Source organism: Podarcis raffonei, chromosome 5 (genome assembly GCF_027172205.1).
Source record: "Podarcis raffonei isolate rPodRaf1 chromosome 5, rPodRaf1.pri, whole genome shotgun sequence".
NCBI classification, from domain to species: Eukaryota; Metazoa; Chordata; class Lepidosauria; order Squamata; family Lacertidae; genus Podarcis; species Podarcis raffonei.
Window position 1 is genome coordinate 40,511,045 of NC_070606.1, and position 25,678 is coordinate 40,536,722.

Genomic DNA, 25,678 nt, shown 5'->3' on the forward strand with positions numbered 1-25,678 from the left:
CAATACAGGAATCTCAACTAAAGCATCCATGACAGATGACCATCCTATATATAACAAGTTTCTTCCCAAGACTGATGCTTCTGCTTTCAGGTAGAGTTGGCAGCAGTGTTCCTAGCGAAGGATAATTTTTCCCAGTTTGCCACAAAATGCTCTTCAGAATGACAGTAAGACGATAACTTGGTGGGACATTCTGGGGGGTAGCTACCATCTGACTACCATAAAAAACACCACACTGCTGAAAAGTTCACCCTCAACACCCTGATATTCACCACCAATCCTCCCCAAATGGCTTTTTAAAAAGTTTATATCCCACACTTTCTCCCAAAGCAGCCCAGGGTGACAAACAGCAAGTGATAAAACAATAACAAACACCTTTAAAACATTTTAAAAACAGTTCCAGTACAGATACAGACTGGGAAAGATCTCAACATAAAAAGGCTTGTTGGAAGAAAAAGGTCTTCAGTGGGTGCCTAATTTTCAATGCAATGGCCAAGGGCGACAAGAAGTAGAAATAAAAAATGGAATATTTTAATGGCTGCACCCATTTCATTTCATTTCCATGTCGGATAGGAGGCAGAGAAATGGGGACATCTCAGCTCAGTGACTTCTGACACATGTTTAGACGGCAAACAATTTATATTTTTATTTAATGGAACTTTATACAGTACATATTTAGTTTTTGCTCTTCTGCACTGATTTGTCCTCAGGAGAAGTATGACCCCTCAGACTGGGTACTCAAGCCTCACTTTTAAGACCTGAGAATTGCTGCTGACACATAACTCTCAAAGTGATTAAGAATGCAATGAAAGGCAGGAAAATGTGAATATCTGCTCTTCCTTTTCATTTAGAGGCAACTTCAATGGACATTCATAGAATACACTGGAGCTTAAAAAGCTCACTTTTCTTCTTTTTTTTACATAAGTATGCTTTTGAAGAGGGAGGCTGAAACCTTTTTGAGCAATATGTGTGTGTGTGCAACAGCCTGAAGACCAGCAATAATCCAAAAATGTTTCTCCTTTAGAATAACTGTACAATGTTCTAATTTAAATGTTGAATAACATTCTAAATGAATCTTTCAAAAGAATATGAAGTAGTAAGTCAGTCTACTAAAATTTTCTACACAGGTATATTATTATGAGCATTTTTTTAAATAAATAAATAAAACCTATTCCAGATAATATTCTGCATGTCACTCACTGTGTGCTAATTTCACTCATGACTTGACTGTTAAAATTAAGGTAGCTTTCAAAATTGATGGGCTGGAAAGTCATTGAAATACAGACAGTTGCTACGTGATTCCCGTGTTATTGCCTAAATCTAAGTACTATTGTTTATGTGCCTCAGCCGTGAACCATAATAAGCAATCTATTCCAAATTTGAAATATTGTGGGAGATAATTTGCCAAGGCTTTCCTAATTTAGAATTCAATGGTCACACCAGTTGGTTACAGGTTATTTTTTTCAAAGGTGAAACACATTCATTCTGTGTATAATCTCTCTCTCTCTAGCTCACACACACACCACTGTTTTTGCCAGTTTCATCCACAGCTAAGGCCAGAGTTATATTTAAAAAATCTGCAGGAGGCAATTTTAGCACTTTACACTTTTTCCAGCCTAGCATCATAAGCAATAGCCCAATAGTGTGACACTTAGGTACCTAGTCAAGGGGTTGTCAACCTGGTCCCTACCACCCACTAGCGGGCGTTTCAGGATTCTAGGTGGGCAGTAGGGGGTTCTACAGCACAAGCTGAATCCTCCTTCCATCGAGCACTTATGGGCAGTAAGGAAATTTTACCATCAAGAAAGATGCATTAGTGGGCGGTAGGTATAAAAAGGTTGACTACCCCGACCTAGTTAAACAGAATCCATGCAGGTTCATTCTCAAACAGGTCTACAGCAAACTTTATTGCTCAACAGAAGCAAATGCAGATTAGGGTTTACCTTGAATTGCAATATGTTCTGATATATCGCTAAAGAGTGGGACAAGGGGGAAACTGCTCAGACGCTCGCCTAGAAAGCACATGTCCAAGTGCAAAACCACTAAGCCCCTTGCTTTCTAGGCACAGCACAAATGGAAGTGTGGAGGAGCCCAAACTCTGAGAAGATCTCTCTCTCTCTCTCTCTCTCTCTCTCTCTCAACAAACAAGGCAGAAGCCCTCTTTCCCAGGTGATATCAACTCCAGGACCTACTGTAATTCAAGTGATCAGGACAAAAATCTCCACTTGCCACAGCAATTATTCTGTACTGCTAACAAACAGATTCCCAACCCACACACATTTCAGACATGGGTTTGAACACAAATATGATGGGGAGGAGATAATCTCCCCCATTAATTTAATGCCAATATATTAGGAGAAAAGGGCCTCTGTTCAGTACTTAAAAGTACTGCTCCCATATTGTGGCATTCCCTCTAAAAAGAAGTCAAGCTTGCTTCCTCCTTGTCTTCTTTCTGCCAGCAGTCTGAGACCTTCCTATTTAGAAAGGCCATTGAGAAATAAGTGCAGACCATGTTACTACAGGACAATCTGAATTTTAATTCTGGTTCTAAAATTTTTTTTTTATTGAATTTGTTTTTAACCATTGTTGTTTTTAACCAGTTTGCTTTTGTCATTTTGTATTTTATGATGATGGTTTTTAAAGAAGCCTTGTAGCCCAACTTAGGAGAAAGGCAAGTTACAAATACATTAAATAAATTATAATAAATAATAAAACCATGAGGTGAAAAAACTTTCTCCTAGTGTGGTGCTATCACTTCTTGTAAAGTTTTGTGAAAGCCTCAGAATCACTTCTCACTTTGCCAAGGTAGATAACACACATTTCACCTATATCCATGTCTGCTTGATTTCCAGGTAACTTGAAAAAGATACTGCTTTATTTCATATTAGCTTCAGCATTTAATTTCTGTTGAGGGTCACTTAGAGAATAACTGCTGAAATAAAGGGAAGCTGTCATCATTATTTGCTAAATTCTCTCCTTCCCTCCCTTAGCCATACACTATAATCTCTCTATAATTTTTGGAGATTGCATCTGAGTAAACAATGTTTTCCAGGGTTACCTTATTCCTTTACTGACTCACCCTGGGTGCTTCTTAAGTGAATTTGAAGTGAGAAACACTTTTGAGCCCCAGTTCTTACAGTCTAGTGAAAATCGGGGGGATTTGATGGCTTTCCTTATCTGTTATGAGAGGGCATTTTCTTAGGTCATAGAGCAAAATAATATGATGAAGCTAATTCAAAATACATGGTTTTCACTCTGATATAGAAAGCTACAAGACTCACCAACAGGTTAGACAGCAGTGGCAATGACCAATAAGATAAGCCAGGACATAAGCTTACTAAAGAATAGCAATGATATTAGTTGACTCCATCAAAAAATGTAATTACTGCATGGAATGACTTTCAGTTCACAAAGGAGGAAGAAAAGATTCTATCCTGTAGCTATTAGAGAAATGCAGAATGAGAAGATTGAAGCCAAAGTAGTATGTAAATGGCCTCCCCCCCCAATACAATTTTTTATTCCAAGAATGTGGACTCTAAATTTTCACTATAACAAAAACCACGGGGTACAGCACAATGTGTTGATCTGAAAAAACTACCATAAATATTTGTTTACTGTAGACCATAGATGCAAAGAAACAAAGCCTGAGAAGGCAATTCATATTATCTAGCCTGAGCCACAGTAGAACGGTCACAAAGAAATTAATATTTGTGCTATGGCTTCACCCTTACAATTTATGCTTAATTTTTGACAGGCTTAATCTGGGACTCATATGGATACCAATATATATTGCCCCTTGGGGGAAAAACAGCAGCTGCAACTATTAAATTTACCTGGAGAAATGGTACAAAGATAAAGGGTTAACCCTACCTTCCTCAGACCAACCCCACGATACATTTACAGTAAGGTTTTCAAATGCAACAGGAGATCCTAATCTATTTGAACCCTAAAACACCGGTGTTGCCTAAGAATTATCTCATATGGCCTAAAATATCAGGGTGCAGAGGAAGATGCATCCTAAGCTCCCTGACACCTTCCCTACTACAAGTTAGGATCAGGTCCCTGTTGTTTGTATGTCATTTTACTTAAATGAATGTGATTAAATTGAGGTCCATACTACCCCTGACTTTAGTCACATAATTCCACCCTAAAGTGAAGACTTGTTTTGAGATACTGTGTGGCGGTCTGTCTAGACTCGATACCCTAGCATAGGGCTATAGGAGATTTAATCTAGACCTGGATTCCTATGCCTGCAATTTGCCCAGAAAAGAATTCTATTGAAATTCACTTAAAGGCAGAGCTATACAACTACTGCCATGTGTAGTCTGGACCTAAATCTTTTGAGGAGTCATGCAAGTCAGAGAAGCCTTCAGAAAGTAACTACTACTGCTAACGCTAATATTCCTCTCCTTCATCATCTCCTCCAGAAAATAAAAATAAAAAACCTATATTGCAAAGGAATAAAAAACATTTATAGACAGTGTAAATCTGACGCTGATCTTATGAATTAAAACCTGTCATTTGTGCTGTTCATTGTACATTCATTTCAATAAGTATTTTATACAGTGTGCTTTCAGCTAAACCGCTTTTTCCCTTATGAAGCAAGTGACAAACAAGGAAAGAGTATGAACATTAGGCAAAGGCAACACTGTAAAAAGTCTGCAAAGGAAAAATAATTAAAAACATTTATTGTCTCCACATCTGGTGCACAGAAATATGTTTAACAACATAGACTGAACATTTAACTTAATGCTTCAATGTGCAAGAACGCATTATGATAAATATATTCCACAGCATCATTCAAATTTCATCTTAATTGCCACTGGAGTTGTACGTTTCTGCTGTCAGTGGGTGTCTGTGGTTCCTCATTATGTGTCCTGGCCTGTCCCATTGGTTTTTTTGGCAAAAGAGATTTTGCCTCCATGGGTGGGTCTTGAATCCTCATCTATGGATGAGCTAGGGGTGCTCTCTGCAGACATCCTGCCCAGGAAGCTCTGTTGTGTGGGCCACTTCCCCTCCTCTTTGGGTGTTGTTGGGTGCATAAGCGGACCTAAATCTATGCCCCTAAGGATGCCTAGAGATTGGCATAGCAAGGACACTGATGGCTGAGCCACTGGGGCTGATGAAAATGGGAGGTGATGCTAGACTATGCCAAAGGTCCATCTAGTCCAACATTCTGTTCTAACAGTGACAGTCAGAAGTCTATGGGAAGTCCACAAGCACATTTTATCCACTGGTATTCTCCTGCAACTGGTATTCTGAGACATGCAGTCTCCAGTACTGGAGAAAGATCATAGACATCATGGCAAGCAGCTGTTGATAGTGTTATCCTCCTTTAATTTGTCTAATCGCCCCTTAAGGTGTTTTCTCTCCTTCCTTCCTGGGCTGACCAACCATTGGATAAGGCAGCTGTTCCACCAACATAGCAGACTATCGCAAATCCCAGCATAATTTGAGTGTAGGACTGATCTGTCTGTTCCTCAACATTTTCTATCTGAGTTTAAGTTTGGTTAATTATAAAGTAAAATGGTGAAGGTGATTAATTTGAAGAAAAGGCAATAGTCTCCTCAGGACCATCTTTGCAGCAGCTGTGTCGGCAACCTGCGAAGGAGCCTGAAGTATTATAGTCAGCATGTCAATGTAATCAATATAAATAATATAAAAGATTGACTAAAAATTAAGTAACCCTTTGGCTTTGTCCTTGGATACCAAGTGTGAAAATTAATGGAACAGCCATAAAGCCAAGAAGAAAGTAAAATTTCTTACTTCAGATTTCTAGAAATGAGAATAGCTGCTGGCTGCTTAGCGAGGCTGAATTAGCAAAGCTTGCTTACAGCACATAGGGAAAATTGCCTGGGATCAGTTATGCTTCAGGCAGACCTTGCCAAAACCTTCTGTTCATGTTTTAATGAAGATAAACAGGTACAAATCCAGACTTCATGTCAAATGAACTTCACTGGGTGGCATCAATTTTATATTTAATTCATAAGAAAAACTTGTTTTTAATAAGTTATTTTGCACAACAAAGTATTGGTTCTGGTAGCAAGCTGCAATGCCAAGGTGTTTCAGACTCTGATATTCACATATCTGACTTGTTATACAGATGAACTGCTGTAACCACAGGAAATTGGCTGAGGGAAAAGATCAACAGTCCTCTGACAGAGAAATTTGAAAGAAAAGGATGGTACAAAACTATTCAGAGTATTCTGGACAAAGTATTCTGGAGTACATTTTATAAATGCTTGCATGTAAGCTGCACATACAAATGCTTTGCAAGTCAGATAACCATGTGGCACATAGCGAAATAACATTTCTTCCTATACAAAACCTAGAGAATAGCTTCTAAGTTTTTTCAGGGTCAGTTTTGTTCTCATGATGAGATCTTCAGAAAGCGACATACACACTGTGGTTTCGAGATTGCTCTAATATGAGAGACAGGACTTGACACATGTTATTTTATCTCCTTCCCATCCATTCCGTTTCTATTATTTCAAATATTTGTTTTAAGATCTTTGCCTCTCTTAAAGCTCCCCATTATTAAAATTCATCCTTCCCTACACAGGTACAGCTTATATTGCAAGGCTTGTGAAGGTGAGTGGCAGATAGATTGACATTTATTCCCTGTTGTCACACTACAATCTAATGAAAAAAGATTATTTATTTGAAGATAAAATGCAATGAGAAATACCTTTCCTATGATACATTCAAATGTATAAGAGTTACAAAGGCAGATAAGGGCACTGGTAGTTTTACAAGGAACATTTATTTATATACAAAAGAGATCTGCAATCTAATTTTGTTTTTTTGTTTTTTGTTTTTTTAAGTTGCACATTGTTTACTCTTAAGCCTCAGTATGGTTTCTGACATATTTGCTTTCTTACAGCTATCATCCAGTTCTGCACACCAATCACTTGGCATTTATCCTTCAGAATACACTTTCTCTGAGAACACTGGTTTCAATTCATGACGCTGAAAGAAGAGTACCACTCACCGCACATCAGCTGATTTTCTTTCAGGTTCTGAAATGATGTTCCTTGTAAACTCCTGGGGAAAGCACAAACTGTTTCTTCTGAGATCCGAACTGAAGCATTTCTAGCCCAGTGTAAAACCCATTTGAGATTACAGTCACAGGTGAGAGAATCAGTGTAGAAATGTCTGAAACGAAACCCAAAACCAATCAATACTATCCCTTTCAACATGATTTTTATACAGTGATTGTCACAGAAAACTAATCATTGAAACACTGACAACATTTCACAAATCTTAGTTAAGTAGCTCTTAGAAGAAAGCTAGACAGATAATCCGAGTGGCGTCCGGCACTAATGACACATCAGTAGCAAGGACAAGTTGTGCATCCTCTATCTGCACATAATCATCCCCTCTATTCATCTCTCCTCCATGAGGCTGAACATGTTGTTGCATGCCACCCCAGTCTCCAAGCAGTGTAAGATTCCTGGGGTTCCAGACACCTCCCCAGGGTTTGGTCTTCTTGGAATGAGGCACAGCAGAGACTATGTTGCATTTATGATCTATGATTTATTCACACATATATACAAAAGAGGTTTAAAGACTCTCTCAAGGCAACCTGAGCCTGCAATGGAGGGGCTCACAGCATTAGCACCCAGAAGGTCTTGCTTTTTCCATAGCCAGTGCTTTTCTTCTAGGAAAAAGGTGCCAGTGCTGTGTACCTTTGAGTGCCCCCAGAAAAAGAGCACTGGCCACAGACTTGGATTGAAGCAGAAATTAAGAATGGCTCTCATTCTCAGGCTTCTGTCTGCAGCCTCCTTCCAGTTCAGCTCCCACACACAGCTCTACTCTGGCTATTGTCCTTCTCACTACCATCCAGGTGTTCTTCTCACTACCATCCATTTGTCTTCTGGCACAGAGCAGCTTCCTTTCTTATACTAATGACATTTAAAGGTAAAGGTAAAGGGACCCCTGACCATTAGGTCCAGTCGTGGCCGACTCTGGGGTTGCGGCGCTCATCTCGCTTTATTGGCCAAGGGAGCTGGCATACAGCTTTCGGGTCATGTGGCCAACATGAGTAAGCTGCTTCTGGCAAACCAGAGCAGCACACAGAAACGCCGTTTACCTTCCCTCCGGAGCGGTACCTATTTATCTACTTGCACTTTGACATGCTTTCGAACTGCTAGGTTGGCAGGAGCAGGGACCGAGCTGTGGTTTAACCCACAGTGCCACCCGTGTCCCAATGGCATGTACTTAGAGCCAATTAACTCACCAAGAAACCAGCCTAGCTCCTTCAACAATGGAAGCCCCCAATCTCACAAAACTGTTTCTCTGTAGGCACAGAACATGCATTTCCCCCCAGCTAAGCATGGTTCCAACTTAGGACATTTCTGATAGCTGCAAATAGAGGAAGGGCAATTCACTTGCACGTCCTGGGTTAAATCAAGGTTTACATGTGCTTGAAGCACCCCCTCTAAAAGCAATGGAACTTTTAAGTCATGGCTACTGTAAGTCCCATTTATTGAAATGGTTCTATTTTAATAAAGATTAAGTTTAGAGCCAACCCTTGCATTTCTTTTCATTTATTGCTTACAATCTTCCTGAGCAAAGCCCAAAGTAGCTAACTGCAAACAGAAAGCAATACAGTGGTACCTCTGGTTACATACTTAATTCGTTCTGGAGCTCCGTTCTTAACCTGAAACTGTTCTTAACCCGAAGCACCACTTTAGCTAATGGGGCCTCCCGCTGCTGCTGCGCCACTGCTGCACACTGCTCTGTTCTCATCCTGAAGCAAAGTTCTTAACCTGAGGTACTATTTCTGGGTTAGCGGAGTCTATAACCTGAAGCGTCTGTAACCTGAAGCGTATGTAACCCAAGGTACCACTGTACAGGCAATGCAATCATCCAGACCCTATGATCATCATCTGAAGCTCTTCTTCGTATGCCTCCTCTGTGAGAGGTCTTGAGGGCAGCAACACAAGAACGGGCCTTTTCTGCAGTGGCTCCCCGCTTGCAGAATACTCTCCCCCAAGGAGGCTCACCTGGCGCCTTCATTACGTATTTGAGGTGCCTGGCACAAACATTCCTTTTCTCTAATGTTTTTGGCTAATTAATTGGCTAATCTATGGCCTTTTAAACTAGGGTGAGGGATTGTTTTTGTTTGTTATTACGATATGCATTTTTGTGTCATTTTGGATGAAGGGTGGCATAGAAATCTGATAAACAGCAATAATAATAAAACAACCAAACATAGCATAGATCAAAATATAAAACAAGTTTAACCCACGTGTCAAAGCAATGATAGAATCTGTAGAATCCATTATATCTGTAGAATCCTGGCCTTGATGTCTCAACTGCAGGTTCCCATACTTCACTTCACTCATATAATGATAGGAACTTCTTGTCGGTGGGATGATCCCATGCCACTGGGGAGCGTGCCAGGACATTCTTCAAAACATGCTTGAACTAATTTGTGCTTACCATTAATGTCCTAAACCATTCAGTATCTTCTCCTGTATAGCTCTATGTCTCTGCAAGCCTATGTAAACAGCGCTGCTATTTGCCCACGAGTCTGATTATGCCACCACGACACCACGTAAACAATGCGGCTCTTTAATCAGATGTTTTGTTTGTCTTCTTGGACAGCAGGATAAAGATATGGGTGTTTTAGTTGAGCTTTGTGCTCTGCATGGATGCACCATTCCACCTTTCCCTTTATTAATGGGATATGTATACATGCCAAGGAGGAGTTTGCCTCCCAAGTCCAGTAGCTTGATGAATTTAAATGACATCCTCCTTCCACTTATGGATGTTTGGGAACAATGAAAGCTCTCTTCTTAGTGTCCAATTCAACATATGCTCTTAAGCTTACAGTGCTATATGAGGTATTTGAGACGTGGGTTATTTAAGAGTACAGAATTAAAATAATAATAATAATAACAACTCTCACTATGTGAAAGCACATAGCCAGGTTATCTACTGTATGTGACTTAGGATTTAAACATTTTAACTGGAGAAGTGGGGAATCCAGTTTTTCAGAATTACTGAGGTAGAATTAATTTTGGCTCTCAACCTGGGAATTTAAATTTGGCATTTCAGGTGACAGAGAGAGAGAAAATACATTGAGCGTAGTCACTGTGCATCTGCTGCTCAGGAAATCACCCAGGTAAGAGTTGGCAGGCTACCACATGTGAGAGGTGTGGCTGCAATCCAATGGATGTGATTGGAGCGAACCTCCATGGAACGCCCTTTCTGGAATGGTGATATTTATTTTCTCAGGCTTGTATATATACTGTGGGGAAGGGCCATAGCTCAGCAGAGAATCTTTGTAGGCAGAGCATCTGCTTTGCATGCAGAAGGTCCCAAGTTCAATCCCTGGCATCTCCAGGTAGGGTTGGCAGACTCCTTGTCAGAAACCCTTGAGAGCTGCTGCCAGTCAGTGTAGATCAGGCATCCCCAAACTCGGCCCTCCAGCTGTTTTGGGCCTACAACTCCCATCATCCCTAGCTAACAGGACCAGTGGTCAGGGATGATGGGAATTGTAGTCCCAAAACATCTGGATGGCTAAGTTTGGGGATGCCTGGTGTAGATAATACTGAGCTAGACTAACATTTGGTTGGACTTGGTGTAAGGCTCTGTTAGGTTTTATTCTCTCTCTCCTGTTTAGTTTTAAGCTGTTAGGTTAGTTCATTTGTATTGTTTTCAGTAATATTAAATGGATTGATTTTTCTCTAATGACGTATCTACTTTTTTGATACCATGATTATCTGCAAAAAGTGCCTGGTACGGTTTGTTTGTTTTTTAGTTCTACTGTTGCCCATTTGACATGCTCAGAACCACTCTGGGCACAATTTTGTGGGAAAGTGGCATACCGACAAAGAGGCCCAGCCTATGATGTTTTGATGCCTGAGGCAAATTGCAAGATGGCGTCCTCCCCACCCCACAATTCCATCTCCCAAAACCAACCAGATGGAGGCTGAACCTTGCTTCAACAGTAGTGATGGAACAAAGCATCCTCCACTGGGGACAGCATGCTAGCTAAGCAGGGATCATGGTAGGCACAACACCTTGCTACAACACCTTTCCTACCTTATAGCCACTCTATCAGCTGCCTGAGGCATCTGCCTTACTCTGTCTAGCGAAAGCCATAGATGGATATCTGCATTATGCCTTCCAAAGCATTTGACTTTGATGGGCCTGCACTATAGACTTTCAGTTCCATAATTCCAGCAGACGATGTCAAATTCTATTTCTAATTTAGCGAAATCAATAACAGTATATAGGCTCTGTACTATTTAACTGCCACATGGAAGTCTTTAAGCAGAGGTTGGATGGCCATCTGTCATGTATGATCTAGTTGAGATTCCTCCATTGAAGGGGGTTGGACTAGATGATGCTTGGAATCCCTTCTAATTCTACAATTCTATGAGTCTATGCAAGTAATTATAGAAGCACTATTTACCCTCTACACTCGTTAATTTTTCATCATTATTTTTATTGTTTAATAAAATCCCCCCATCTGCTAGAAAAGAGGAATGTTTAAATGTTTTAACTCTAATAAGTAGGTTTAATCTAAGTAGGGTTATAATGAACATATAAGATATTTTATGTAAACACTGTAAGGAATTAATTTGCTTGTTCTCTGCTTCCATCCACCCCTTCATAAAATGTTAAGGGAAATCAACCATAAAGCTTTAGCATTTTTTTAAAAAAACAACTTCAAATTAAAAATCACAATGAAACAATTATTACAACCCTACTATTCTGGCTCCAACACAACTGTTTAATATTCCAGTGATCTGAAAATATTCCACGTGACAGAAAAGGATTAGAATGTGTTTTACAAAAGGCACATAAGGAATTTATATTAATTTCACTGAACATACAATGCTGAAAATCTATAGAATGATGAAGCTAATCACAGTAATATGTGTAAATGGTGCCAAAATGGGCCTTTACCTAATCAAGGCATACTTACAAGGCTTTCAGAGCTAAAAGCTCAGAGAAGAGTCCATTCATGAGACTTGAAAAAATGTTCCCTGATAAATTCCTAAAAGGGAAAAAAGATTTTTTTAAAAACGACATATCAAATCACACCACTTTTTTTGTTCTCACAAAAAAGCAGCCAAGGAATATCCAATTAGGCCAAACATATCCTTTGCAAAAGTAGGATCTGATTTTACAATACTTCACCTTTACTACCATCTCTAGACTTTCTAACCTTGGGACCACCCTGGCTCTTTAAAAAAATGGTGCCTGGATGCAGTGATGGTTCAACAAACTGAGAATGAATCCTGGTAAGATGGAGACTCTGTGTGTAAAAGGTTCCCAGGTCCTGGAGTTTGGGGAGTTCACTGGTTCTGGATGGGTTGCACTCCCTCTGAAAGAGCAGGTGAGTAGTTTGGAGGTGCTCCTCGATCCATCTTTGTCACCGGAGGCACAGGTGACACCTGTGGCAATGAATGCTTGTTATCAACTCAGGTTGGTGCACCAACTGCACCCTTTCCTGGACAGGGATAGCTTAGCCGCTGTGATTCATGTATTGGCTACCTCATGACAGGACTACTGCACTCTCTGTTGGACTTGCCTTGCAATTGATCTCAATGCAGAATGCTACATCCAGATTGAGCAGAGTACCTGGAGGCAAACATATTATACGAGAGCTAAGAAATCTGCTGATCAGTTGCCATGTTCAAGGGCCTGTTAACACTGACAACCCTAAAGGACCTCCCTGAAAGACTTTCTGCCCCTATATATATTTGGGGAGACTCTACTTCATGGCACCACAACCTACAAAATATAGGGTGGTGACCCAAAGACAGACACTTTCTGCTGTTAGCTCTATTCTGTGGAAGGCCATACAAGAAGGAGCAACCACTCATTGGTTCAGACATCTTGTGAAGACTTATATTTCCCCCCAGGTTTTACCTGACCCAAAAGATTGGACTCTGATATCAATGTATGAATTCCCCCAATCACTGTATTACTTTCCTTCATATGTTTTTTATATTGTTTTACTGGTTTTAGGCTGTATTTTTTTTGTTTTTGTTTTAATGGATATTGGTTTTATATTGTGCATAACGTAGACCACTAAGCAATTTACAAATGTTTTTAAATAAATAAATAGGGTGTGTTTCAGCAAACATGTTTTGTTTGTAACATGATTGGGTTCTTCCTCCTCCCTGCAAAAAAAATAAAATCAAAAAACATCCCTACTCATTATTTGTTCTGTGCTTGTCTCTGGCAGTGAAGAGAGTGATTAGCTGTTCCAGTAACATTTACACAGTAACCAGAGACGTTGTTACATGATATTGTACAGCTAATCATTGGTGATTATTCAGAGTCAGGATGAAATAGAAATCAGAGGTACTTGAATCAAATAAATGAATAAAATTTAAAGAAGCTTAATTTGCAGCAGAAGGAATATTTATATTTTCAAAAATCCAAGCAGAGATTTCAGTCGATCCATCAAAATGGGTCTAGATATATTATTAAAGGAAAACACCAGTCTTCTACATCACCTGATATTTAGAGCAGAGTATTCCTAAGAGATGTATGAATTACTGAGAGCCCCATTACGCTTTCAAAATTACTGTGCGTAACTCATCCTTAGAACAAGCAACATGGCCACTGAGGAGGAAGATGTAAAGAAAATGTGCTGCCTTTAAAATGTGCAATTTACAATCATGTTTCAAATATGAACAGCTCACCACACATAAATATGGCCAAGGGATAAATAAGCAAGTCATGAAAAGACAGGCCAGTATATTAGTCAGACATATTTTTAGCTATCAGCTACCATCATCCACATCTGCCATAAAATATGAACCATTTCAGTAAACTTCCTCAGTTAAAAAAATTAATATATAATGTAAGTATTAAACTCAAACCAGAAGAGGGCAGAGGGGGAGGAAGGGAGAAATCAATCACAAATAATGGTGTGTCATAAATTTGTAAGTCAGATTCTAATAGTGGAAAAAATATGAGACATGAACATCTCTTCTCACAAGGGAAGTCTCCTACAGAGAAAATGAAAAGCAGATAGGGTGGTGGAACTCATGGCAAGGGGATTGTTCCAGCAGAAGCAGCATTTCTGCTTGCTGGACAAAACAACCTCTCCTCTCCTGCCCCTGTGTACTGTTCTGGAGATTCTCCTTTCCTTCCAAGCAGATTTCAGGAAGACACAGCAGAGGGAGGAGGGTCCTATTGCCATAGCGGGAGTCATTGGGCTGGATTCTGCTAGCACAACATCTTGCATCAATTTGTCCCATAGCATATAACTATATCAAGCATATGAACAGCATTTATCAGGGAAGATTAAGTGCTGAGCCCCAGCCACCAAAGACGTGAGGTAAAAACTAAGTTTGTTGTTGTTTAGTCATTTAGTCGCGTCCAACTCTTCGTGACCCCATGGACCAGAGCACGCCAGGCACTCCTGTCTTCCACTGCCTCCCGCAGTTTGGTCAAACTCATGCTGGTAGCTTCCAGAACACTGTTCAACCATCTCGTCCTCTGTCGTCCCCTTCTCCTTGTGCCCTCAATCTTTCCCAACATCAGGGTCTTTTCCAGGGAGTCTTCTCTTCTCATGAGGTGGCCAAAGTACTGGAGCCTCAGCTCCAAGATCTGTCCTTCCAGTGAGCACTCAGGGCTGATTTCCTTAAGAATGGAGAGGTTTGATCTTCTTGTAGTCCATGGGACTCTCAAGAGCACCATAATTCAAAAGCATCCATTCTTCAACGATCAGCCTTCTTTATGGCCAGCTCTCATTTCCATACATCACTACTGGGAAAACTATAGCTTTATTTTTTTTAAATAATAATATTTATTAACGTTTCAAGAAATTACAAACATAAGAAAGAAAAAAGTAATAAAACAAAAAATTACAAAAACTGAAAAATTAAAAATTGAAAACAAATCAATTTTTCCATAGCTTATCTTTCATTTACTTGTTTCCTTGACTTCCTCACACCTTCCTTTTTTGTATTCTAGTTCAATTAGTTAATTCAGCAAATCCTTTCCATCTTTGTTTTTATCTTAATCATTTATCTTAATATGTTGTGACTTTACATTCTCACCTGTTGTCAACCCATTTTTACATACTCCTTTATAACATTACTGCTAAAACCACATAACTTCATTCCAGCATCCTTCTAACATTCCTTAATTTTGCAATGTTTCTGTAGATAGTCTTTAAACTTCTTCCAACCTTCTTCTGCCGATTCTTCTCCCTGGTCTCGGATTCTGCCAGTCATTTCCGCCAATTCCATATAATCCATCACCTTCATCTGCCATTCTTCCTTGGTGGGTAAATCTTGTGTCTTCCAATACTTTGCGATGAGTATTCTTGCTGCTGCTGTAGCACAGATAAATAAAGTTCTGTCCTTCTTTAGCACCAATTGGCCGACCATGCCCAGGAGAAAGGCCTCTGGTTTCTTCAAAAAGGTATATTTAAATACCTTCTTCATTTCATTATAGATCATCTCCCAGAAAGCCTTAATCCTTGGGCACGTCCACCAAAGGTGAAAGAATGTACCATCAATCTCTTTACATTTCCAACATTTATTATCCGGCAAATGATATATTTTTGCAAGCTTGACTGGTGTCATGTAGCACCTATATATCATTTTCATAATATTCTCTCTTAGGGCATTACATGCCGTAAATTTCATACCTGTGGTCCATAACTGTTCCCAGTCAGCCAACATAATGTTATGTCCAACATCTTGTGCCCATTTAATCATAGCAGATTTCACCGTTTCATCCTGAGTATTCCATTTCAACAGCAAGTTATACATTCTTGATAAAATCTTAGTTTTGGGATCTAACAGTTCTGTTTCCAATTTTGATTTTTCCACCTGGAAGCCAATTTTCTTGTCCAAATTGTAAGCCTCCATTATTTGATAATAATGAAGCCAATCTCGCACTTTGTCTTTTAGTTTCTCAAAGCTCTGCAATTTCGATTTGTCTCCCTCTTGTTCCAAAATTTCCCAATATTTCGGCCATTTGGCCTCCATATTGAGCTTTTTCTGAGCCTTCGCTTCCATCGGTGACAACCACCTTGGGGTTTTATTTTCAAGTAAGTCTTTATATCTTGTCCAAACATTAGACAGTGCTTTCCTGACAATATGGTTTTTAAATGCTTTATGTGCTTTGACCTTATCATACCACAAATATGCATGCCACCCAAATACATTGTTGAAACCTTCTAAGTCCAAAATGTCTGTGTTTTCAAGAAGCAGCCATTGTCTCAGCCAGCAAAATGCGGCTGATTCATAGTAAAGTTTAAGGTCTGGCAGGGCAAATCCACCTCTTTCTTTTGCATCAGTTAGTATTTTAAATTTTATTCTGGGTTTCTTGCCCAGCCAGACAAATCTAGAAATATCTCTCTGTCACTTCTTGAAGCAGTCCATTTTATCCAAAATTTGCAGTGTTTGAAACAAAAACAACATTCTTGGCAATACATTCATTTTTATCACAGCGATACGGCCTAGCAATGAAAGCTTCAGATTTGACCATATTTCTAGGTCCTTTTTCACTTCCATCCAACATTTTTCATAGTTATCTTTAAATAAATTCACATTCTTAGCAGTCATATTAACCCCCAGGTATTTCACTTTCTTAACCAATATAGCTTTAACTATACGGACCTTTGTTGGCAAGGTTATGTATCTGCTTTTTAAGATGCTGTCTAGGTTTGTCATTGCTTTTCTCCCAAGAAGCAGGAGTCTTTTAAATTTGTGACTGCTGTCACCATCTGCAATGATCATGGAGCCCAAGAAAGTAAAAATCTCTCACAGCCTCCATTTCTTCCCCTTCTATTTGCCATGAGGTGATGGGCCCAGTGGCCATGATCTTCATTTTTTTTATGTTGAGCTTCAGACCATATTTTGCGCCCTCCTCTTTCATCCTCATTAAAAGGTTCTTTAATTCCTCCTCACTTTCTGCCATCAAGGTTGTGTCACCTACATATCTGAGGTTGTTGATATTTCTTCCAGCAATCTTAATTCTGGATTGGGATTCATCCAGCCCAGCCTTTCGCATGATGAATTCTGCATATAAGTTAAATAAGCAGGGAAACAATATACAGCCTTGTTGTACTCCTTTCCCAATTTTGAACCAATCAGTTGTTCCATATCCAGTTCTAACTGTAGCTTCTTGTCCCACATAGAGATTTCTCAGGAGACAGATGAGGTGAACAGGCGCTCCCATTTCTTTAAGAACTTGCCATAGTTTGCTGTGGTCAACACAGTCAAAGGCTTTTGCATAATCAATGAAGCAGAAGTAGATGTCTTTCTGGAACTCTCTAGCTTTCTCCATAATCCAGTGCATGTTTGCAATTTGGCCTCTGGTTCCTCTGCCCCTTCGAAATCCAGCTTGCACTTCTGGGAGTTCTCAGTCCACATACTGCTTAAGCCTGCCTTGTAGAATTTTAAGCATAACCTTGCTAGTGTGTGAAATGAGTCCAATTGTGTGGTAGCTGGAGCATTCTTTGGCACTGCCCTTCTTGGGAAAACTAAGTTAGTCTCCGACTATATGCAAAGTACTTTCCTTATTGCAAATGAATAATGATGATGGACCATTCATGACATGTCTCTCTCTCTATATATATACATATATATATATATATATATATATATATATATATATATGCGCACAATCTAGCCTCCTTCTTGTGTTAATAACGTGAAAGGGATTCACCTACTGGAAAGGATAGCAGGGTTGAGACTGCATGGCTCCCAGAGTCCACCGTCAACATTCATACATGGAGTGCGGATTCCTGAGTTGACAGAAATCTACACAGGTAGACCTGTAGACATACAGACTTTTGCTACATCAGGGACAGGGTTGGTGATGTGGTCCCACTGTTCTTTTCAACAGCTGAACCCCCATCACATTATGAGTGGGTTGCGCATTAATCTCGTCAAATTCCAGGGCCTCCACTACCATCTACATGGCATCCTGCTATATCTCTCTCTGTCCAAGACCTCTTCCTTCCAGTGATGCACACCTGGATAAAATGAGTTATGTTCATTGGAAACAGCTTTTTGTCCAAGCCAAATTCCCAGACCCCCTGGAGCAGCAACACATTGGCTGAGGGAGGGCTATCCACCCTCCTCATCCAGGGCCTTGGCACAGGACCAAAGGTTTTCCAAAGGGTTCCTGCCAGGGCTGTTTTTCTGGGAAAAGAGATGCCAGAAGTCACCATGAACACCTCCCTCATTTCTCTTAGAATGGCAATGGCGCCCACCTGAGATGTATCGGAACTGAGTTCTGGCTTTAAAAAAAGCCCTGGTTTCTGCCAATGAGAAACTTTCTATGGGCCTCCAGGAGTTTGTCACTGGCCAACCTTTCTCATGGTGGGAATTATGCTAAGATTATTATTAGTACCTTCATGCATCCGATGACGTGGACTCTAGTATATGAAGGCATGTGCAACAATCATTGTGATGATCTGCACCAAGACTCTGGTGTTTTTACATCAAGAGACTAGCGCACCTACCCCACTAGAAATTATTTCCCCTTCCTTTGGAGCTGGGAAAAGGGGAGGCAGTAGAGAGAAGTATTCAACTGGAATGCTTTTAAATCTTTGCAGGCTGAACCAAGAAATGCTCTACTGCTTTCAATAAACAAAACAAACATAATTATCACAGGATGGTGTTTATATATGCTAAAATTATTATTGCATGTCGAGGACCCCCAAGACACCCCCGAATAAAAACACGGTTCACACATCATTTTTGTTTTTGTTTTTGACATGATTTTGGCCACAACTTTATTGAATTACAGTATGTGAGTGGTTGCTTAGGCATTTGTTAGCGACAGTCTGTTCCCACTTGGAGGTAGGAACAGAACTGACATCCGCATCCCTGTGGAAGTCAATTTTGGGGAGAGAATAAAGCTGGGCACTAGGCTCTCACCTCTCCCGAAATGCTCCCAGGGGCTCTTGCGTGGCCCTAGCCCTTTGCCAGGGATTCGGACAAAAGCATGGCGAGCCCCTGGATTCCTTTAACAGAATACCCTTGCAACAGCAGCATTGGAGGGGCAGGCACAGCCAACCACATCCCCTCCACCAACCAAAAATTAACCAATGCCTAACGGCAACCTTACAAGTTGTGACGATTTGCTACGCAGTAGGCAAAACCCAAATGGCACAAGCCAATCAGCCAAATGGTAAAATTCCTACCAGGCCCCTGCCCCAAAGCAGATGACCCCATGACAGGCATAGCAAGGTCAGCATGAACAAACCCTAAATAAAGGGAGGGTAGGCGGGTAATCCAATGTGCGCAGTAAAAAGAGAAAGCTCAACGTTGTGCACAGGGAACACATATAGCAACCCCATCAATCAAATAAAATTGCAACAATAAATTTTTCCCAGCAACAATTGAAGGTGTGCAATCAAATTTGTGGCCATCCAAACTAACCCGCCAAGCAACAGGGGATGTCATGGTTGCTCCCACCGCAACACATGCTCTCCATAAAGGAGAACCCACTTTCTCATTGTTCCTGTACAAAAAATGTTGTTTTCTCCTACTACCTTCACTCTAATATACTTCCCAATCTAATCTCTAAAGCTCAATTGTTCCTCTCTGCCTACGACACCACTCCCTTACCCGCACCCCATGGTTTTTCACTCTGGCCCTGGCCTATCCCATACTTCCTGCTTCTTCCCTATTGGTTCTCATTAGCAAGTGACCTCATTTCCTCCTTTTGCACCTTATCAACCACTTGGCATAAACCTCTTACCTTTAGCCACAAATTCTTATCACTATATTAAGATTTCCTTTCAATCATATATGGTAATACCATATTTGCAAATTAAGGAAATAGGTATCTTAATTTGTGCTTTAAGGACTTTTATTTATTTATTTATTTGTAAATGTAAAAAAAAAAAGAAAAAAAGAATTTTACACTAATAAAAAAGAAACAGAAGAAAAGAAGTACCAAGACTGCATGTGTACATAGCAAACAATTAATCAACTTAAATGAGTGCCAAACAACACACTGACTACTTCATTAAAATTGATCAGTCTGCGATAGTGCCTCTGAAGGTAACCCAGTGAGAAGATTATTAGTTTTTCTGAACGGCTCATTTGTCTCCAAATTATCAATTAATCTGGCAATCCCTTTATAATTCTACTACCATTTTGATCTTTCAAATGCTTTTCAGGACAATAAAGGCTAGAAATTAAAATACTATCAGCAGATGAATATTAACAACTGTATAGTACAGTTATGAGATTGTTCAAGGTATGTGAGATACACCACCAAGTATTAGACTTGAATGCAGAAAAAAGACTGAAAGTAATTCTGTTGAAGGAACACATGCCATGCCCCTGAAGATTCTGCTTAAATCTATTTGGATAGATTCAGAACTGTGCATGAGGCAAAACTGTTGTGTGTGGATCAATTTGGTGATTAATGTAATATGGTGGAATATAGACCTTCCTGACATATCCTAGAGTTAATATAATCAAATCACAGATGGTATTGACCTGATTGCACATAATCTTGGTTTTTGCTTTATGCAAGCTATACACAAACACCTAAACTTCTATTCCTGTTTTTAAATATTCTGTTACCTTTTATACAAAACACATTGCGCCTGCATTTCCTATGTAATAGTTAGGAGATAGTCATACATACATACATACCAGAAGGCAAGCTCTTACATACTTATTCAAATCAAAAAGAGTATGTCCTCCCCCCCACACCTTATGTTGCTTACATACCACTAAGAGCTTTGCAAGTTCTAGTTTTACTTTTTGCTTAACAGTTTTCAACATCTACTTCAAACTTAGCATACTCAAACCGTACAAACATTAAATTTTTTCGAATGACTTTTGCTGCCTTTGGGTTTTGTAGGTGGCAGCTGCTCTCGCTGGCCCTAGCGTCATTTGCCCCACTGTCATTTAATCTGATTGGCTGCAGCAACACATATGATTTAGTGTCATCATTCAGACATAACATCATGGCAAAACCTTGGTCAAGGAGTCATCCCAGACAATCGCTTTAATTTAGTGTTGTGCCGAAATGTTCCAGCTGGAACTCTTTCATCATATTCATTGGAGGCTGGGTGTGTGTTTGTCTGTGTGAGTAATCTGAAGGGAAAAGTTCAGTCTTTGATGGGCTAGAGCAGGCATGGCCAAACTCGGCTCTCCAGATGTTTTGGGACTACAATTCCCATCATCCCTGACCACTGGTCTTGTTAGCTAGGGATGATGGGAGTTGTAGGCCCAAAACATCTGGAGAGCCGAGTTTGGCCATGCTTGGGCTAGACATAACCTTCAGGGCAGGGGACTTAACATTAACATCTGGACGCACTGAAGGCGTCCCCCCTTTAACTGCAAAGACATATGCACACACACACACACATACCCCACTTGTCATTGTGGTAAGTGGCAGCACCATTCCTAATCTGGTCCAGAGCCATTGCTCCTCCTTTATGGAGGCTGCTATATCACAGTGTAACACCCTTGCAGCTACACTGTTCAGGTAAAAATGGCTGTCACCCGTCATGGATAGGCACAGTCTTTTATTTAAATCCCACAATGCTCTGGGAGGGATGCTACACTGTGATATAGCATCCATCCAGAAACGTCTGAGGGGGTGTGGGTAGAAATGACCCCCAGATGGGCTAGGAACTCTGCCACCACACAACACAGCAGGGAGAAATGAGGTTCAAGAGAATGATGCCAAAGAAGATGAATTAGTAAAAAAAAAAAAAAATGGTACTAAGAAAAAGCACCAGAGGCTTCCACCTATAGGAAGGAAAGAAGCAAATTTCTTAAAGCAAACTTCTGCACCATCATCTCCCTACCAGTGCTATTTTTCTAGAAAAAGAGGTGCCAGAACTCACCATGAATGCATCCCTCGGTCTCTTATAATGGCAATTGGGCCCACCTGAGAGCTGCTGGAACTGAGCTCTGGCGAGTTTCGACCGAAGAATAGCCCTGCATAACCCCATTCCAAGGGAGGTGGTAGTTCTCGCAGCACTCTAGGATTTTTCAGAAGGGGGGAACTGAGACCCAAGAGTGCCTGCTCCCAAGAATGTAACTCCATTCATGTAACTCTGGATAAATTAATTTAAACTCTTAGGAAAGTTACAATTCCTTTAAGGCATAATGATGAGTCGGTTTTCCTAATTGCAGTAGCTGGTGTTTTTGATAGTTTTGAAAAGTACAATACTCACAATTTATGAAGGTTTTTAAGGCCAACAAAGATTTCAGGTGTTAAACAGCCAATTCTGTTATTAGAAAGATCCCTAAATAAAAAAGGAAGGGGATAGCATTAATGAAGGAAAGTGCAAAATCATGAATAGTCTCATTAGCATTTTATCCTCATACAACCTTTAGACAGCTAATACAATTTTAAAAATAACTGTTTTCTAAAATATAAGATTTATCCAAAATATATAAAAACAAAAAAAAATTCCTTCCAGTAGCACCTTAAAGACCAACTACCGTATTTTTCACTCTATAACACGCACCCGACCATAACACGCACGTAGTTTTTAGAGGAGGAAAATCCGTAGGCATGCCACCCGTAGGCACTCCCTCCATAACACGCACAGACATTTCCCCTTACTTTCTAGGAGGAAAAAAGTGAGTGTTATGGTGCAAAAAAGTTAGTTCTTGGTATGAGCTTTCGTGTGCATGCACACTTCTTCAGATACACTGAAACAGAAGTTGCCAGATCCTTCTATATCCAAAATATATAGTAAACACAAAACTAATACTTTCCAGACAAGTACTTCAATAAAATAAGTTATTGTATTTAATCTGACTTCTTCATAAATTAGTCATATGTATAGAGATCTCAAAAACGGATGAAGAAGAAACTCCAGCCCCCCACAATGCCCATTTTTAAAGTGATGTTAAAGAGATCATAATCCACACACAAAAGGAATGGGTGCTACCAGACCCACAGCTGGGGGCAGCCAGGAGGTTTGATGGATGCAAGGGGTGTGTGTCTTAAACAAGGGAACTAAAAGTGTGTCTGAACTAGAGCATCCATCAATCATCACCTAATGCCTTATGTCTTGTACCACCAGCATTCTAGGCTCTCAGGAGACCAGACAGAACAGGCCTTAGGGAAAGGTACCCAGACTGCAAACAATCTGTACCACTCTTAGATTGAATATGATCAGTTGACTCTCCAAACCAACTGCAACACCGTATAGCTCATACAGCTGCTGCAGGCAAGCCACTCATGTCCAAATAACCTGGCAGTAAAGCCTCTACTTCTTGTTTCAATTCACTGCCCTGGCTCACCGGCTCAAGGGTTACTGCCCTGGATTGTGATACCTGCCTGTCTTTGCCCTACTGTATTGCTGCCTTGGAATTCTTATGCCAGGCTGTTATTCTGCACTTGGTCCTGGTTCTTTGATCCTTGTCTGACAGATCTCGTGCCTAATCTGTAACCACAAATGTTGCCCTACTCTTCCTTAACCCACTCACAGCTCAACTTCATCGGCACCCATTTCAGAACTAGGAGAGATGGTTCAACTTATCTAAAAAATATTTTAATACTAGTTTGGTCAACTGATAGAAGCAATAGGATCTTGGGATTTAGACTAAATTTAACCCAGAGCTGGTTTATAAATAATGTACTTATTTATCAACACTTACAGTCCACCCTTCCTCCCCAAAACTCAAATCAGTCACTTTATATATGGCTCTGATGAACATTTGGCTAATTTGGGCATCAAAGTAGAAAGATGCACCACTGAATACTTGCAGGATATGCATCCCTCTTCTCAACATATTCAGTGTAGCTATTAACTGATACCAATCTAACCCAGTTTAAGGGAACTTTCTGTGTTCCTATGAGTCAGAGCCAGTCCAGGAAGAGGAAGGTTTGAGCACGATGGCAATCTCGATTTAGGGGCTATCAGCTGTGCGTGTTAACACAAGAACTAATCACAAATGTGGTCCACCCATCTGAACCTGATGAGACTGAAGTATATGCAAGATGAGCTGACCTGAAAATGAACCTATTTGGAAATTGATATTGCAGAGTTTGTGCAAAAATCTGCTGAATAGTATAAAACACCTGTGGGATTTGGGGCCTCTCTCTCTCTCTCTCTCTCACACACACACAAAATTGTGAATTATCCCACAAAAAAGTAAAAGTGCTTGCAAAATCTCTAAATCAAACACTAAAATCTAAATAAAGTTTGATACCGATACTAAAATCTGAACGTGTTTCGTTTTCAATTTTTAAAGAAATGAAAGGGTATTTAGCAACCGAACCAAATCCCAAAATATTTAACTGAATGGGCATATTAGTTAAACCAAGATCTACAAGTTTATGCTGCTCTTTGTGAATTGGTTTGCCAAAGTGATGGCAAAACCTCTGCCATCAGTGCTATCTCCACACCCAATATGTTGCATAGGTTTTTAACAGTTTTTCTTAACAAGACATCAACAAAAAGAAACAGTTTGTACTAGCCTGCTTTTGGATGCCTTTCTACTGTTCCTTATTATTTCAGACCAAATTTACCTCATGTCACACAAATCTGGTGTTCATTTTTTTTGCTGTAAATATTTATACCAGAAATGTTGACTCATGAAATTGATCTTGTAAAACAACCAGACACATGCCCTGTGCTCAGATTTATTTTTCCTCATAGGCATCATTTTATGTTAATCCACGAGATCTCTTTCTCTGCCATTGCAGATACTAAATTATCACAGTACAGTCAGTCAGCGAGAAGGATTCCAAATGAAATTGTTAATTTTATGTAGATTTGGCAGCCTGTGGTTTTCCAACTGACTCACAAAGCCTCATGGCACTTGCAAGACGTCTGTGTTACATTAACTTCAGCTGCTTACTATATCCTCTGTGGGAAGTATATGAATGAATGGGAAACAGACTAAAGCACAGTCTTAAAGAAGTTAGCAGCCTTCAAGCACCAATTGCAACAAGAAAGCCATTCATTTATCTTGTAATGTAATCTTCTGTATCCTAATCAGGCAACAGAAATAATCTTTTCTTTTCTGGAGAAACTCATAATTATTTAGAAATAAATTATAATCGGGCTATTCACTGACTTTAAGATATTCCATATTGCATTGAAAGTAATGTCTGAAACTGGTAAACAACCAGAAACACATTGTATGAAAGCCCAGAATAGTGATTATTTTTTATTTCTGTCTCTAGAGCGCCTGCTGCAGCATCTTTTCTCCAGTTATTTACAAACCCAGGAGCTTCTGCTCTGTGACCTTTGCCTTCATGGTTCTTTTGCTTGTGGCTGAGCAATATTGAATCACAGCTTATACAGCTTCCCCATTCTCCCCACAAGAGGTCAGGGTTGTGTTATTAGAGTACAATCATCTCCATAGCAATAAGACTCAATTGTCATCATAGCGTTTTCGCAGATTTACTGTGACTCAAAGTGCATTCAGATTCACAGAGCAGATCTATCTGCAAATGTGCATAATTCCTGCACGTATATTGCTGTCCATACACTGACTTTCCAATTTTCAGAATCACAAAGTAGATCTGTTTGGAAATGCATTTAATTTTTAACTAATATATTGCTGTCCAGTCTGTACCGCCTCCATTTTTGAAGTACAAAACCTGTGCAATATTTTTGTGTTGCTGTCAAAGCCCAACTGTATTCAGGAAAGGGAATGACTATTATACTTATCCTCCTAGCGGTGCAACAATAAAATGGCTAGCACGTTTGCAAAGCTAAGCAGGGTGTCGTATG

General features: G+C 40.0%; 1 protein-coding gene across 1 annotated transcript in view; it reads right to left on the minus strand.

The window, feature by feature from the left end:
• The window catches only part of ADGRA1 (adhesion G protein-coupled receptor A1), a 310,291-nt gene that overhangs the window by 185,322 nt on the left and 99,291 nt on the right, over window positions 1-25,678 (minus strand). Inside the window, exons 4-6 of the mRNA XM_053388799.1 lie at window positions 22,154-22,225; window positions 11,942-12,013; window positions 6,989-7,152 (exon numbers count right to left, since the gene is read on the minus strand). Coding sequence (XP_053244774.1) covers window positions 6,989-7,152; window positions 11,942-12,013; window positions 22,154-22,225 — 308 coding nt within the window. The remainder of the gene's footprint in view (window positions 1-6,988; window positions 7,153-11,941; window positions 12,014-22,153; window positions 22,226-25,678) is intronic.